Genomic DNA, 15,880 nt, shown 5'->3' on the forward strand with positions numbered 1-15,880 from the left:
GCCACTTTGGCAAAAGAAGAAGCTAGAATTTAGTAAATTATCATAATTTCATTTGAAGCAGAATATGTTCAAGAACACTATCTGTGCACAAGTTCAGTCATCTTAATGAAATACATACATCTCATAAAAAGGGAAGGGCCCACCCTTCAAAAATATTTAATGAGAAATTGAGTGATGTGTTAACGCTGTGATTTGATAATGCAGCTAATTACAAATAGGCGTTGTTCAAATAATTTATCTTGATTAGAGCACCAGAGTTTACAAGTGTTTGGAAATAAAACACGTGGTAATCCAACAGGAAAGATCAATACAAGATTGATTTTTTAATGTATGTGTTTATATGTGTACCTCGTGTGTTTGCTGGGTTAAATGACACATTGTACAGTTAACAAATTTAGGATTAATTTGTATTTTTTATGCTTAGTGTGTAATAATCACAAAATAACTTTTAGTTTCCATAAAAAATTACTCTTTTGATGATCTCTACAGATTGTTTTCTTTTAAAGACATAATATTATTTTTAATAATAAACCTTTAATCAAATACCTTGACTATTTCTGAATTGGTGCAACAACCAGTAATAGATTATGATATAGTTGTTGACCAAAATTTTGAATAGAATTCTATAAATTAATTTGATGAGTGCAGAAAAATGAGGGCATATATTTCATTAGTGTTTTGGCAAAATGGAGCTCACTGATGACTTCACAGGAGTAGGTTTCATAGTAAATGGGAAAAATGCTTAACTGAAGTGTGATTAAGAGAGAATATTAAGTGGGAATGTGTAAAAGATGAGTAAAGAAAATGTGGAGGAATTTTGACATTAAGTAAAAGATAAAATCAGCAATAGATGAAGGGACAAATGAAATTAAACAATATACTTCATTTTTACCATAATATATATTACTGCGTACGAGTGTTCATGTGTACCTCTGAATATTTCCAAGTATAAAGTCTTTATTTTATTTATTTTTCATTGAGTTTTTTGGTACTTTTTAGTTATACAGTACAGTTACATTCATTACTGGAATATTTACATTTACATGACAGCTTTTGTTTTTCATTTTTCCCCATACCCCTGCCCTCCCTTCACCCACTCCACCCTTCCCTACTTACAAAGACTTTGTTTCTTGTTTTTCCTTTTCTCATATTTTTTCTTTTACCTTCTTTCCTTTCCCCTACCCTTCCCACTTCCCCTACACCTATAGCCCCTTTCTTCCTATTTCATATTATCAGTTATGCAATTTGGATCTTATTTACACTTTTAGTTTTTCACACCAGAGAAACTATTCTGCATTTACACATGTGTGTCTTCTTTATTTCACTTAAGAGTATGGCCTCAATATGCATCCATTTTCCTATGAATGACTTTAGTTTCTCATTCTTTATGGCTTTTATAGAAAAAAACACTTCTTTATCCAGTCTGCAATTAATGGGAAGTTGGGCTGTATCCAAGTTTAAGCTATTCCAAACTGTGCCACTATAAACATGGGTGCACATATATCGCTGTGGTATGATTCTTCTTTTTTTAATTATTCTTTTAATTCTTTTGGAAAGACACTCAGCAGAGGGATAGCTAGATCAAATGGGACCTCTAATCCTAGTTCTTTGAGGTATCTCCATATTGATTTCCACAGTGATTGCACCAGTCTGCACTCCCACCAACAATGGAGAAGGGTTTCTTTCTCCCACAACCCCACCAACATTTTTTATTCGTTGATTTACTGATAGAAGCCATTCTTTCTGGGGTGAGGTGGAATCTCAGTGTTGTTTTCATCTGCATTTCTTGAATGAGCAGTGATGCTGAACGTTTTTTCATATATTTATTAGCTGCTTTTACTGTTTTTTGAGTTCTTTGTATATTCTAGATAATAGTTCTTTGACTGAGGAGCAGCTGGTAAAATTTTCTTCCTACATTGTATGTTGTCTCTTTGCTCTGTTGGCAGTTTTTCTTGCAGTGAAACTTTTTACTAAGATGAGATCCCAGTTGTTGATTCTTTGAGCTAGTTCCCATGCTACTGAGGATTTTTTCATAAAGTCTTTTCCTATGCAAGGTCTTTGAGAGTTCCACCTAACTAATCTTCCAGCAAGTTTAGTATTTCTGTTTTAATATTTAGATCTTTAGTCCGCTTGGATTTTAGTTTAGTACATCGTGAAAGATAAGGGTCTAGTTTTAATTTTTGGCAGGTTGAAGTCCAGTTTTTCCAACACAATTTATTATAGAGGCTATCTTTCCTCTAGTGAGGATGGTTGGCTCCTTTGTCAAGGATGAGGTAGCTGAGTACATCTGGAATTGTTTCTGTATCTTCCAGTCTATTCCACTGATTCTCGGGTCTTTTTCTTTGCCATTACCATGCTGTTTTTATCACAGTATAATTTCAAGTTCAGGATGTTGATATCCACTGTTATGTGTCTGTTGTCTAGAATTGGTTTTGGTGTTCTAGGTCCCTTCTTATTTTAAATGAATGTTTGGATTGTTTTCTCTGGTTCTGTGAAATAAACTGTTGGAATTTCAATTTTGATTGCATCGAATCTGTATAGCAGTTTTGGTACTATGGTAATTTTATTGATTATTCTTACCCAGGAGCAAGGGATATCTTTCCATTTTCTTATATCCTTTTCGATATCTTTTTTCAGAGTGCTATAGTTTTCAGTGTAGAGGTCTTTTGCTTCTTTCATTAGATTGATTCCTAGATACTTCAATTTTTTTGAATGCTGTAGTAAACGGAATTATTTCACTAATCTATCTCTTAGTGACTCTGTTATTTGTGTACAAGAAGGCTATTGATTTTGAGTGTTGACCTTGTATCGAGCTACTCTGCTGAAAGTGTCAATTAAGTCTAGAAGTCTTTTGTTAGAGATTTTTGGGTGTTCTATGTAGAATATTATATCGTCAGCAAATCATGACAGTTTAACTTCTTTCTTTCCTGTCTTTATTGTTTTTATTTCTTTCTCATATCTAATTGCTGTAGCTAATGTTTCCAGAACTATATTGAACAGGAGTAGTAATATTGTACATCCTTGTCTTGTTCCTTATTTTAACGTGAAGGTCTTCAGTTTTGGGCCATTTAATATGTTATTGACTGTTAGTTTTTCATAGATAGCCTTTATGAAGTTGAGATAAAAACCATCTATTCCAATTTTCTGCAGGTTTTTTTTTTTATCATGAATGGCTATTGAATTTTATCGAATGCTTTTTCTGCACCTATTGAGAGGATCATAGGGTTTTTGTCCTTGACTCTGTAAAGTCTTTGGATAGACAGCAGGAATGTACTATAGTGCAGAAGTGTTATTTAGACTTTGAGAAATAGCAACACAGCAAGGCAGTTAAAGGAAAATTTGTGGTAGGGAGATAATATACTTTTCTGAGTGTTCTCATTTTTTCAATGAAATGAGAAACATCTTTGCTTCAGAAATAGAGTATATTTTAAGTTAGGGGAGAGTGAAGATTGTGAAAACACACATAAAAGAATGGCAGACTAAAATTAACTAAACACACATACATAGACAATGAGAAAGATCCATTTGAGCTTTGATGTTATTAATGTAAAAGGAGCTACTCCTTATGAGATGGTAGTTTAGGGGCCGGGGATGGAACTCATTGGCATTCCTTGCAAGTGTAAGATTTTGTGTTTGATCCCTGGTACTGAAAAAAAAGTAGTAATTTATGTATCTGTGATGGGATGTGGAGACTGTATAGAACATAATTTCACCTTAATTGAGATTTACAGGTTTCTCATTACTGATAAATATTTTTTTAAATGAACCTAAACAGGAAAGTAAGACTTAAACAAAAGTAGAAATCACACAGAAGTGATTGTAGTGATTCTGACCTCAGACCTGATACACAGGGAAATGAAGAGAGAGGGACACCTGTGACATAGATAGTGAAAATTTGATGAGGGTTAAAGAATTTGTGGATTGGGAATGTAAAAAGTCTGTGAGAAAAACTGAAAATCAGAGGTAATTACAAGGCTTCAAACATTGCCATGAAAGCCAGTGATTAAGATAAAGTGGAGAAAGAGGCTATTGGAATTATGGAGATTAAAAAAAAATAGAGTCCAAAGGATTGGATAGATAACTTGAATAGATGTTGACATATCTAAGCATGACAGAACCATTCATCCAGGTGATAAAATCTTTAAGATGTTGGTAGAAGTGGCATCATGTCACTGTTTTAGGAAAGTGTCGTAAGTAATTTAAATGATGTCACTTAGGAAAGTGTCTCAGTGATATCTAATGGAATGTGACTGCAAAGGATCTGTGGTTCTCCTGGAAGAAGAAAGGAGAGAGGTGTAATCAATACAGCTACCTCATTCTTAGGGCCCATGGGTATAAGGATTATGGGAGAAAAACAATCTCATTCCTAAGAAGGTTTTGATGGCTTATTCACAGCAGGTCCAATATTTAATTACAGTCAGAGATAAAGAAATAATTCAAGATAATTATTGAGGATTATTCTCAACATATTGCATTGGTTTGGGATGACACTGGAGAGTTACAATGTTTGGGAAGTGATGGTAGGACTATATTGCTGCACATTGTTATATCAGACTATGTATTGAATTATAACTATCTGCAAAGGTTCGAAACTCTTTACATCTTGTGTAACTTCTTCCTATTAAGTCTTCCTTAAATGTAATATACCCTGAAACGTAGTAATTGAGAGGACAGTGTAGCTATGCTTTCAGAGCTTCTAGATTTAACTACTTTGCTACATTTATTAGTAATATTTTTATACCCATTTTAGTTAGATTAGTGCTAATAAAAGGTAAATTCCTTTTAAAAAAGGAATTTATAACAAGATTCTAAAATGACAGTAATGTTTATCTATTTAATTTACATCATTTAATCCCTTCCCCAAGTAATTCTTGTTGTAATTATTCTATACAATTTTTAATTCATTACCTTTGCTACTGTGGCCTTTCATCTTTGGTTAAAAAAACAAAAGCAAAAAAACAAAAAACAAAAAACGGACCTACCCTGCATTGTTTTGTAATTTTATTTATTAAGAGTATCTTGGTATTCTTTCTCCAGTTTTCATTGGATGTTTTTATTTTGCTCTTGCTAATTTTTCTAGTTATAGAATTCTAGTTGTTTTTCAATTGATATTGTCAGGGTAATTATCAGTCCTATTTAAATGCTCTGTCTTCTTTCTGGTGCTGTTAAGATCTTCTGTTCATTGGAATTTTATTTTCACAATTATATATTTAAGAATGATTTTTAAAAATTCCTCTCTAGGATTTATTGATATTCCTTGATTTGAAGTCTGACATCTTACAGAAATATTGTAAAAAGTCATACCTGACTGGTTCTATCTCAGACTTCTTATTTATGTTATGTATGATTATTTAAAGACATCTTATGGCTATTTAAAAATGTGTTTGATATGTTAAACATTATGTCTTTATTGTTTGATAATTTCAATATCTGAAGGCTTTATACCTCTGATTGGTGTGTGTGTGTGTGTGTGTGTGTGTGTGTGTGTGTGTGCTGTTTCCTTTTTTGTGCTGGCTTTAGCTGTTGGTATCTGATCTATTTGTATGTTTAGTGATTTTCTTAGTGGGCTCATATTTCGTGAAACTTTTCCTGTGGGAAATTTTTGTAGTTTGACTTTAAATTGAATTCCTCCAGAGAGGCTTTGTATTTATTTCATATAGTTGTTTAGGAGTAAGAACAACTCTGGACTATATTTTCATTTTAATTTAAATTCTGAAGCATAATGTTCTTTTGTTATATATAAGCATCCACCCACTTAGGTCACTTATGCTCTTGGGAGTAGGACTGTAATTCCAAAACAATGTACTTTTTCCTTTCTTTCTTTCCACTGTTCTTTCCTCTCTACATGATGTTTTTGTTTTGTTTTGTTTTTCTCTGCCAGTCACTGTAAATAAATGCCTCACTTTGCCCACGTCCAGGAGTTAACACATACATGAATTCTGTGGCATTTGTGGAAGAGGTCAGTGTGTTGCACAGAGTTGGAGAATATAAGGTCCCTTGTAATTTCAGCCTTTGGGATTCCAGCTCTTTATATAGGGATGTTATCTTTCAACTGCCCCAAGCCTTTATATTCTTTTCTGACATTCTACACATATGTTAATAAAGAAAAATACAGGCTCATCAGTACTCCCAAAGAAAAAATTGGCTTTAGCACTGGCTTCCTCCTCAGGATTCTTGTTTTTACTGTGGCTTTTTTTCTATTTTTTTCCCTTTTTTTTGTTTTGTTTTGTTTTATTTTTAGACACCACTGATTTCTAATTTCCTTGTCAGCTTTGCAACTTCTTTTGGAAATTTTGTTTTAATGTTATAAAGGAGTTTTAGTTATTTTAAATATGATACTTGGGCCTGAGATTTAGCTCAATGGCACCATGCCTGCCTCACAAGCTCAAGGTCATGAGTTCGATCCCAGGTACCAATAAATGAGATACTTATTCGCTAAGATACCTTTTCCAGTATTTTGCCAGTATTAGCATCCTATATATAGTTTTAAAAACTGAACGTATATAAACATTTTATGAACATTGTATTTAATGCAGAATGTAGGTTATTAATTAAATACAAAAAATAGTACTTTATTTGTTGATGTCCTGTTTTCTTAGTTGACCATTTTGCTGCCAGGTCATACTACTAAGTTTCATCTCTAAGATGGGCTCCTTACCTGGTCATACAGCTTCTTGTGGGCCAAAATTAATATTAACCTTTTTAAGAAAAATATTATTAGTGGAGGACAGGCATAATGTTTAAGAATTTCCCAGTTCTCTTTTTTGCACCTGCATGTTCAACAATACAAAGCAGCCTATTCCAGTCTCAAGTCTTTCAATTAACATATCATCCTGAAGGTGTTCTGCCAAATTCTAGTGTGTATTTTTCTCTCAGATAAAATTTCTGTCCTTAAAGTTGTAAGTGCTATAATTTCTTTACACCTTACTCTATTAAGGGTATGTATTGAAATCACACTCAGGTTAGTGTCTGTAAAATAAATATTCTAGTGCACTTGCATGAGAATTTTTGCAGAAAATAATTTTTTAAGATGAAATTGTTAGACACAATTATATTTTTGTTTTTCCCAGTGCCTTATAGTGCACCAGAAAATATTACTTACCAAAATATTTCTTCTGGAGAGATTGAGATATCATTCCTTCCCCCAAGGAGTCCCAATGGAGTCATACAAAAATATACAATTTATCTCAGAAGAAGCAATGGAAGTGAGGAAAGAACTATAAACACAGCATCTTTGACCCAGAATATTAAAGGTAAAAGAAAAAAGTCAAATATTGGATATTTACATTTATATTGACAGTGTGACCAGAAAATGTTACTTTAATGTTATGTTATATACTATTTATGCACCAGATATGAGAAATTTTTTTTAGTAAAATAAACTAGGAGTTTATTGGGCGTCACATAAAAAAGTTTGCTAGTCAATCTTTCTCCACACTTCTAGAAGGAGAAAGGCTTTTCTCTGTATTGCTCTGGAACTGTCCTGTATCTTATCTTCATAATAATTTACTGTTGCCAAAGATTTACATTTCACTAGTTTTTATTTTGGGAAGATCATTGAATTAAGAGCAACTTTATAATTATATGTTTGCATATTCTGTCTTCTAAATGTTAGCTTATGTGATTTATTTCCATTTAGGACTGAAGAAATATACCCAGTATATGATTGAGGTGTCTGCCAGCACACATGAAGGTGAAGGAGTTCGCAGTGCTCCAATAAGCATATTGACTGAGGAAGATGGTAAGTATAATAGTACATATCGATATATTTTTATTCCATGGCATTTCAAGGAATATAACTATAGAATTTATATGAATATAAATATAGCCTCAGTTATGTACCACTCCAGCACTATAAAGATTTCAGTGTGGTCATGGAACAAGAAGATCTTAAAGATTTATATTAAATAAAATCAGATATAAAATACTTTTGTTTGTTTGCTTTTGAAGTCGTCAGTCCTCTGTAAAAAGATAAGCATTTAGCTTTCATGGGTATGTATTAAAGTAAAATTTTGATTTGAATTCTTTGAACATTAAGTGATGTGTAACACAACTGCGGTTCTCAACTTCTGCACTTATCAGAATGCACATTTACATATGTTTTAGGGTATTTTCTGTATATTACAACTTTCAGATTTTTCTATGGCATAAAGATTAGCTTATTAATGAATTCATGCTATTTTCTATGGATCTCTACCTAATTGGCCAATATGCTATTCTTGAATGTTAACTGACTTCACACTGAATATTTAAACCCGCTTTTCCTAACTGGAGTAAAGTCAACTTTGATCCTAAACTGCTTTACATCATCAAGTTATAGACAGACATATATTATGCTAAGAAAATGATTTTTGAGAAATATATTTGGGGCTAGAATATGTTTTAAATGTACATTTTGAAGCAATTGGTTTTTTCTTTAAAAAAAGAATTACTATTGTCATAAGGGGTGTATCTGGATATATCAAAAGTATGTTGTATTTCTTCCTTCTTTTCTTTATTTCAAAATTCTCATCTGTTTAGGGAGTCTGCATCTTTGGACATTGAGAATCCAGAATCAATCACCATGGCAAAATGTGTATTAGATACTTCTAAAATGAGGAAAGCTTCTCTCTGCATTGCTGTCCTTCTAATAAAAATAAAGCCTTCAGAAGCCTTCTTCTTCCTTTTCAAGTCCCTTCTTGCTTTTACCTTCATTAAAGTATTTCACCAAAGCATCCTGGTAATATTCACTGCTTGCCTCAGTTTCTGAGTGTGGTGATGCTTTTGTGGGTTCATCTTCTCTTGCTATTGCCTTTCCTCACTACACTTGCTGTCTGTCAAAACTTGCCTGCTTGACTTTCATTTTTCGATGTATAGATTCTCCTTGTTCTCAAAGTAAAAATTAACTTCATAAATAAATAAATACTTCCTAATAGCTCAAGTGCCTAAAGGGCCAGGAAGGAGCTTAGCTCCCTTTTGTCTCTTCCATAATATCTAAAATAAAGTGTCTTAAATCATTTTTTAATTTTTAAGACCTTATTGTGCTGTTATGCAACAGTTGAGAATTGCCATTCTAAACATTTTATCTAAATTAAATATAAACTTGTCTTACTAATTTTGCAGTATTTTTTTAACTGCTTATTCTGTGCAGAAGAGCTAAACTGGTTTATTCTTACTCTATTATATTGGAAGTACAAGCAGATCCTAAACTGTTTTCTTTTTTTATATATTATATTGTGTTTCCTTTGTAAACTATTCAATCCTAAAGACTCAGTGAACAGATTTTGATATTATTTTACATTTTAATGACACAAATGTAATTGAGGAATGTAGCTTTCATTAGTGAGGTCAGTCATTTTAACTGCTTTCCCAATGTTATGCATATTACTTTCCCAGTTTTTGGATGAGTGATTATTTCCCCCAAACTCTTTTTATTGTTGAGGAGGTTGTTCTTGTACTGTAAATTATGTCCACTCCAATAAAATTTTTTTGTTTTTATTAGAGGTCAGTAATTTACCAAGATGTACTTAAACAGTAGGTGACTCACTGTGACATACTCCTTGTTCTACTTTCTCATGAAATATTTTTTTCCATTGAATCACAGAAACAGATGTTCTAACACCACCATGCAAAATCTTCTTTTATCATCTCATTTGAAAGTAAACAATCATACTCTTGTGCCTGTGGAGAAAAACACCAAACTCAATTCATTTACAAGGAAGTTTATCACAAAAAATTTTTTGTATCTCCATTTTAACCTTTTCTCAAATATTTAATGAGATGCATTATTTTATCACAACTTTTCAGCTCCTGATTCTCCCCCTCAAGACTTCTCTGTAAAACAGTTGTCTGGTGTCATGGTGAGGTTGTCATGGCAACCACCCCTGGAGCCAAATGGAATTATCCTCTATTACACAGTTTATGTCTGGTAAGACTTTTCTTTCTTTCTTTTTGGAAATAGTTCTGAGAACAAATATTAATCTGTAACATCATAGGAATGTAGTTTTCTACTTCAGAATGTGATGCTATATTACAAACCTGATTATTAATAAGCTTTTAAATATACTTTTATTAAGAAAAGTATGTAGTGGTTCAAGCACAAATAATAAAAATGTTGTAGTTAAAACAAAAAGATATGTTTGGCAAAATTATACTGTTTATAAATTATACTTTTAATTATAAATTAAAATTATACTTTAATAAGAAAGTCTGATCAATTTACAGAAGCATGTAATTTTAAATTCTCAGTGTTTTATACAAATACTTATGCCATCCTCTTTTTAAGTTTCTTTAAGCAAAATGATTTCAATTAAAATTTAAGAGAAATTTCTTCAGAAATATGTTAAAACCAATTTTCATTTGAAAGGTAAGGAGTATATTTAATTATCTTTTGATCACTTTACCTACATACTACTTACTTATCTTCAAATAGAAGAAAGGTGAAATCTTGAGTGCATCTGCCTCATGTCAGTTTATAACGTGGCCATACTGCTTCTTAAAAATGCAACAGATTAAAACCCTTGCATTGATCTAATATGTCCTCTTATGAGAACATACCGGTTAGGTAATGCATTTGAGTCAATTTCAAATATTCCAACTCAGAAAAGACAGTTTGCATAATACCTAAGAAGACATAAATGCCTCTCTCGTGACTGGGATAAAATACCAACATCCAGAAGTTTCAATTCATGATTGGCCAGCTCCACAGCAGAAACAGCTTGAATAATACATGACTTTTTACTTTCTGTAATTTGTTTCCTGTACTTTTTGATAATGGGGATTGTGAAGGTATTTGTTGCAGGTAATTCATTCTTTTCTCATTTCCTCTGGCTTAACTTCAGTCTTTCCTTGGTAAGCATTCAGTTTAAAGCTCAGCTCTCCAGTTATGCTTTTTCTCTCCATCTTGCAGGAAGTAACCCTCTTTCTGTCTCTTTTCCAAATTGGGTATGGCAGAGGAAAGCTGCTCATATCATGGTGGCCAGGAAGCAGAGAGAGAAGGGAGGAGCCATGCACCCTTCCAGGTCACACCCCAGCGACCCGCCTCTTCCAGCCAGGCTCCAGCTCCTGAGGACACATTTCGCTGTTAAATCCCTCAGTGCATTTATCCACTGATAAGTGTAGTGCCTCAGTGATCCGATCACCTTCTCAAAGCCCTACCTCTGGACACATAAGGCTTTGGGGGAACCTTCTATATCTAATCCGTAGCACAGGGGTACCAGGTAAAAGGCTATGTTAGTAGCCTGGATGAGATGACACTGTCGGTGTCCTGGTGGGTTTTAGTTCCATTGAAGAAGCGCAGACTGGACTTGGTGATGGATTCGCTATAGTGATTTAAAGAAAAGAAATACAATAATGATATCTTAATCAAGGGTGATAACCCCTAGATTTTTAAATGTCATTTACTAAGTTAGAACAAAACATAAAACAGGTTAATGAAAAGTGAGAACAATTAATGTTTCACTTAAATCTTTGCAGCATTTTTCTGGCTGAAGTTTCTAGCCCCACACTGTCAGAGCAGTTTTATTTCTCATAGCCCGATCTTATTTCTCTTCCGAGCGCCTCAGATTATTCTTAGGATAGTGTGTACCATGCACACGGCTGGGGAATATCCTAAGGGAGGCTGTTACTCTCTTCTAATTATGAGAATGTGCCGCTTTATGGGAGCCACCTACTCTAGGAGCAGACGTGGCTCTCAGTGCCTGTTTTTAATTCTGAAGTCTATCAATGTGGATTTCTTTTGGAAAAAATAAGTAATGGCACCTGCATGTGTTGTGGTCTTAGGAATAAGACAAGGCTAAAAGTTTATATGTCACATTTCCGATCTTGTGTAAAACATAACTTTTTATTTTCTGTCAATGATTGTTTGTGCCTTTTGTGATGATAGTTGGGATTGTGAAGCTATTTGTTGGAGGTAATTCATTTTCTCATTCCTTCTGCCTTTACCTCAGTCTTTTATTGGTAAATATTCAGTCAGGTCAGAGCTTAATTCTCTAGTTATGCTTTACTTTCCTCTTTCAAGAAGTATCCTTTTCTTTTGGTCTCCTTTCTAAGTTAGATGTTAAGTATATGGGAAAGCCAGTGAAAGTAAGGTGAAGGAATCTAGAATTTGTGACACTGTGTGTCATCTAACCTGAACTTTTGTGGGAATTATTCTGTCACTGACTTAGTTTTTATTTTCAAGGTCCTTATTTTGTTTTATCCTTTGCAATCCCCTTTATCTCTTGATTTTTCTGTCTTGACCCAGAATGGGATAAACCTCTTTACACTGGAACAAACCTCTTTTCACCAAAATTTCCCTTCTAGGTCTATTTTGGTATTTTCTTCATTATATCCTCACCCCAATATCCTAGGACACTCCACTGTAATCAGTTTCCTTTCTTCTCTTTCTTTGTAATTCAGAATTTTTTTCTTTCATTTGGCTAATGAAAATTTCCTTCTTTTCTTGACTGTTTTTTTCGTTCTCTTGATCAATGGAATTATCCTTTCTTTTTACGCTATTACTTAATTAGAAAGATAAGATCTCAAAACATTCAGATTTACTGTTCATGTGCAAATGGAACGTAGAAAACACTTCTGTTTCAACAAAATTTGGCTTTGTCTTATACACACAGATGTGTACTAACTACTAGATCTATGTTTTAATTTCAGTATGACAGTACTTAGGATGGAGAATTGCTATTCAGTAATTTATTAAAAATAATTATTTGTGGAGTGGAAGAGTGACAAAGGATTGTATTTCAAGAATTAAAAGCTTAATATTGATTTTTTCTTTTTTATTTCTACCATGAGAATAGCATGCATCCGTTTTCAGATAGTGGATGCTTGAATGGGATAGGATTAGATCACATAAAAAAAAACATGTACAGAAATATTATCTATAACATACTGAAACATGTATAAATGAAAATGAAGTATATATGGAGATGTTCTTAAGTTTCCAACATCTTACTGTTTGGAAGCATTGACCAGTATTGCTAAGGAAATAGTCATATAACTCTGGATTCTTTCATTAGTGATTACTAATGATTTTTCAGAACTCCTGCTTTAATCCATTTTACCAGGAGAATAAAAGTCCTGTATCATAACAATGTGCATTAGTTTTGAGTTAGGAAGAAATGGGATTGAAACTTGGCTCTGCTGCTCAATTATCTGTGTGGTTCCATTAAAAATACTGAACAAATGGTACTCATTATTAGCAGGATCCCTGCCTCAGGGGCCCCTATTTCTGCCATAGTTCTGACTTTCCATTATTTTAGCTGCTCCAGTAATTACAAGTTCTTATAAAACCATTTATTTGAATTTTTTCACTTTCACAATGCAGGCTATTACAGTTGCTATACTGAGTGACTTCTCTCTGTCCCAAGTATTTTTCTTCAAAAGAGTTCATGAGATTTAATATGTAATCATTTCATTTTCACTGCAGATGTGAGTCACATTTGGTTTGTAGATGAGGTACTCAGAATTCTGCCTAATCCACTGCATTTTACAATTAGTTTTCCTTCTAAAGTTTGCTTTTTGAAATATTTTTCCCACCTGTCAACATGGTAAAGTGGCATTTTTCCCTCAGTTATATTGATAATCATATATTTTAAATGATGTACAATTCTTGCATTGTAGGGGAACCATCATCAAATGAGTGGAGTTTTAGTAGAGCACTTGAAGTTTATTCTTTTAATATATTTTGAATTGAGAAATGATGTTCTAGCAAACTAATATAAATATAAAGCTAATTCATTTATTGCACTTTTATTTCAACTTGGACTCACCAATTTTTCTTCTACATGTTTTATTAAAATTTAACAGTTCTTTTCTCCAAAATTACAAAAGAAGCTCTATAAAGTTTAATGGTCTTTGTTTCTTGTATATAATGGCCCCATAGAAAAGTCAGACCAGATGAAGTTGTAGAAGTGGGCTAGCCAGTTATATGGACTTTTCAGGCCAAAAGAAGGAGTTTGGGTTTTATTGAAAGTATAATGGAAAGCCCTTGGAATATTTTTCCTAGGGCTGTGACCCTTGGTTGCAAAATTTGAATTAAATATTAAAATACAATTTAATACCCAGAGCCATTTAATTCACTCTTTTATCATTCTGTCTGTGTCTGTTTTTATTTCTTTCTAGTTGTATCTCTTATTATAGTTGTATCTCTTATTAGCCTGAAATTGAATTGGCTCAGCAACTTCCTTTCTTTCTTTTTTTTTTTTTTTGGTACCGGGGATTGAACTCTGGTCCTTGCGCTTGCAAGGCAGGCCACCGAACCGCTGAGCTAAGTCCCGGCAGCAACTTCTTTTCTAACGAGTGGGGAAACTACAAAAGTAATGGGAATTGTACTGCTGGTATTATTGTAACAAAGACCTGATTTATGATATAACTTAGTTTTATTTTCCTCTAAAAATCTCATCCCACTAGTATTTTCTTGTTGAATAAGTACTTTATCATTAGTTGTACTCTCTAGGAAAACAGGGACTGCATCCTGTCACAAGGTACTGATTTTACCTGTCGTATGAGTAGTACTCAGTACAATTTTTAAAATTAATTGTATTGGTACATTTAAGGTATACAGTACAATGACATTCATCATTGGGAATTTGCACCTTTACATAATCTATTTTGATTATTTTTTCTCCATTTCCCTGCCCACCCTTTAACCTCTACCATCCTTCCCTATGTACAAAGACTTTGTTTCCAGTTTTTCATTTTCTCATATTAATTCCACTGCCTCTTTTCCTTTCCCCTACCCTGCCTATTTCCCCTTCCTCTTTTCCCTTTTAATTCCTATATCACCTTATCTATTATACCTTTTAGTCCTTATTTGCACTTTCATTTTCTCATACCACAGAAAATATTTGGTATTTACACGTATATCCTATTTATTGCGCTTAAGAGTATGGCATAAGCAGACATTTTTCAGACAAAATAGAAACAGCAAATAAACATATGAAAAACTGTTCAACATCACTGGTCATTTGAGAGATGCAAATGAAAACAACACTGAGATTCCACCTCACCCCACAAAGAAAGGCTACTGTCATGAAATCAACCAATAACAAATGCTGTGGAGAAAGAGGAACATGGTTCCACTGGTGGTGGGAGTGTAGTCTGGTGCAACCACTGTGGGAATCAATTGGAGCTTATCTCAAAGAACTAGGATTAGAAGTTCCCTTTGACTCAGTACATTTTTAAAAAGAAAATTTAGGCAATTTGGAATGGCCTAATTTTAGCAGTCAGTTTTAATTTAACCTTCCTGATGTTTGGGATTTCCACAGTTAATCCAATCTATGTTTAATGTGACATATGGATCTCCACAGTAGAATCATAATCTAAGGAGAGAGAGGATGAAATGGAACCCATTTCATCTCAGGGCAGCAGCCTGTTTACAGAATTAATGATTGTGGAGAATCCAGCTTTGAGACTTAAAGCTCTGGTTGGAGAAAACTAATTTGAAGAACTAGTTTCATAATTTGGAACTTTAAAATCTTTCTTAAAATGCAACTGAACATATTAGTCTAAATACTATTAGTGTGGTTTCAGAGTAAAGGTGTTGAAATAGAATTGAAATAGAATTACTGGGGATTCAACATAGTGGCACCACGCCTGTCTCACAAGCTCAGGGTCCTGAGTTTGATCCCTGGGACGAAAGAAAAAAGAAAAAATAAGGAGAAGGAGAAGGAGAAGGAAGAAGAATTAAGAATTTTCCCCCAAACTATATAGTTAAATGGGGCTGGGGATTTAGTTCAGTGGCACCACACCTGCCTGTCAAGCACAAAGTCCTTAGTTCAATTCTATACTTTATATTCTATATATTATATATTCTGTATATGTTCTATCTATTCTATACTCTATATATATTCTATATTCTCTCTATATATATTCTCTATATATTCTATCTATTTCTCTCTCTATA

General features: G+C 33.3%; 1 protein-coding gene across 1 annotated transcript in view; it reads left to right on the top strand.

Annotated features, from left to right (window-relative positions):
• Positions 1-15,880, top strand: part of Ptprq (protein tyrosine phosphatase receptor type Q) — a 217,497-nt gene that overhangs the window by 55,619 nt on the left and 145,998 nt on the right. The window contains exons 18-20 of the mRNA XM_033763494.1: positions 7,071-7,253; positions 7,640-7,741; positions 9,787-9,907. Of these exons, the coding sequence (XP_033619385.1) occupies positions 7,071-7,253; positions 7,640-7,741; positions 9,787-9,907 (406 nt within the window). The remainder of the gene's footprint in view (positions 1-7,070; positions 7,254-7,639; positions 7,742-9,786; positions 9,908-15,880) is intronic.

This window comes from Fukomys damarensis, unplaced genomic scaffold (genome assembly GCF_012274545.1).
Source record: "Fukomys damarensis isolate Sample0158 unplaced genomic scaffold, DMR_v1.0_HiC HiC_scaffold_15, whole genome shotgun sequence".
Lineage (NCBI taxonomy): Eukaryota > Metazoa > Chordata > Mammalia > Rodentia > Bathyergidae > Fukomys > Fukomys damarensis.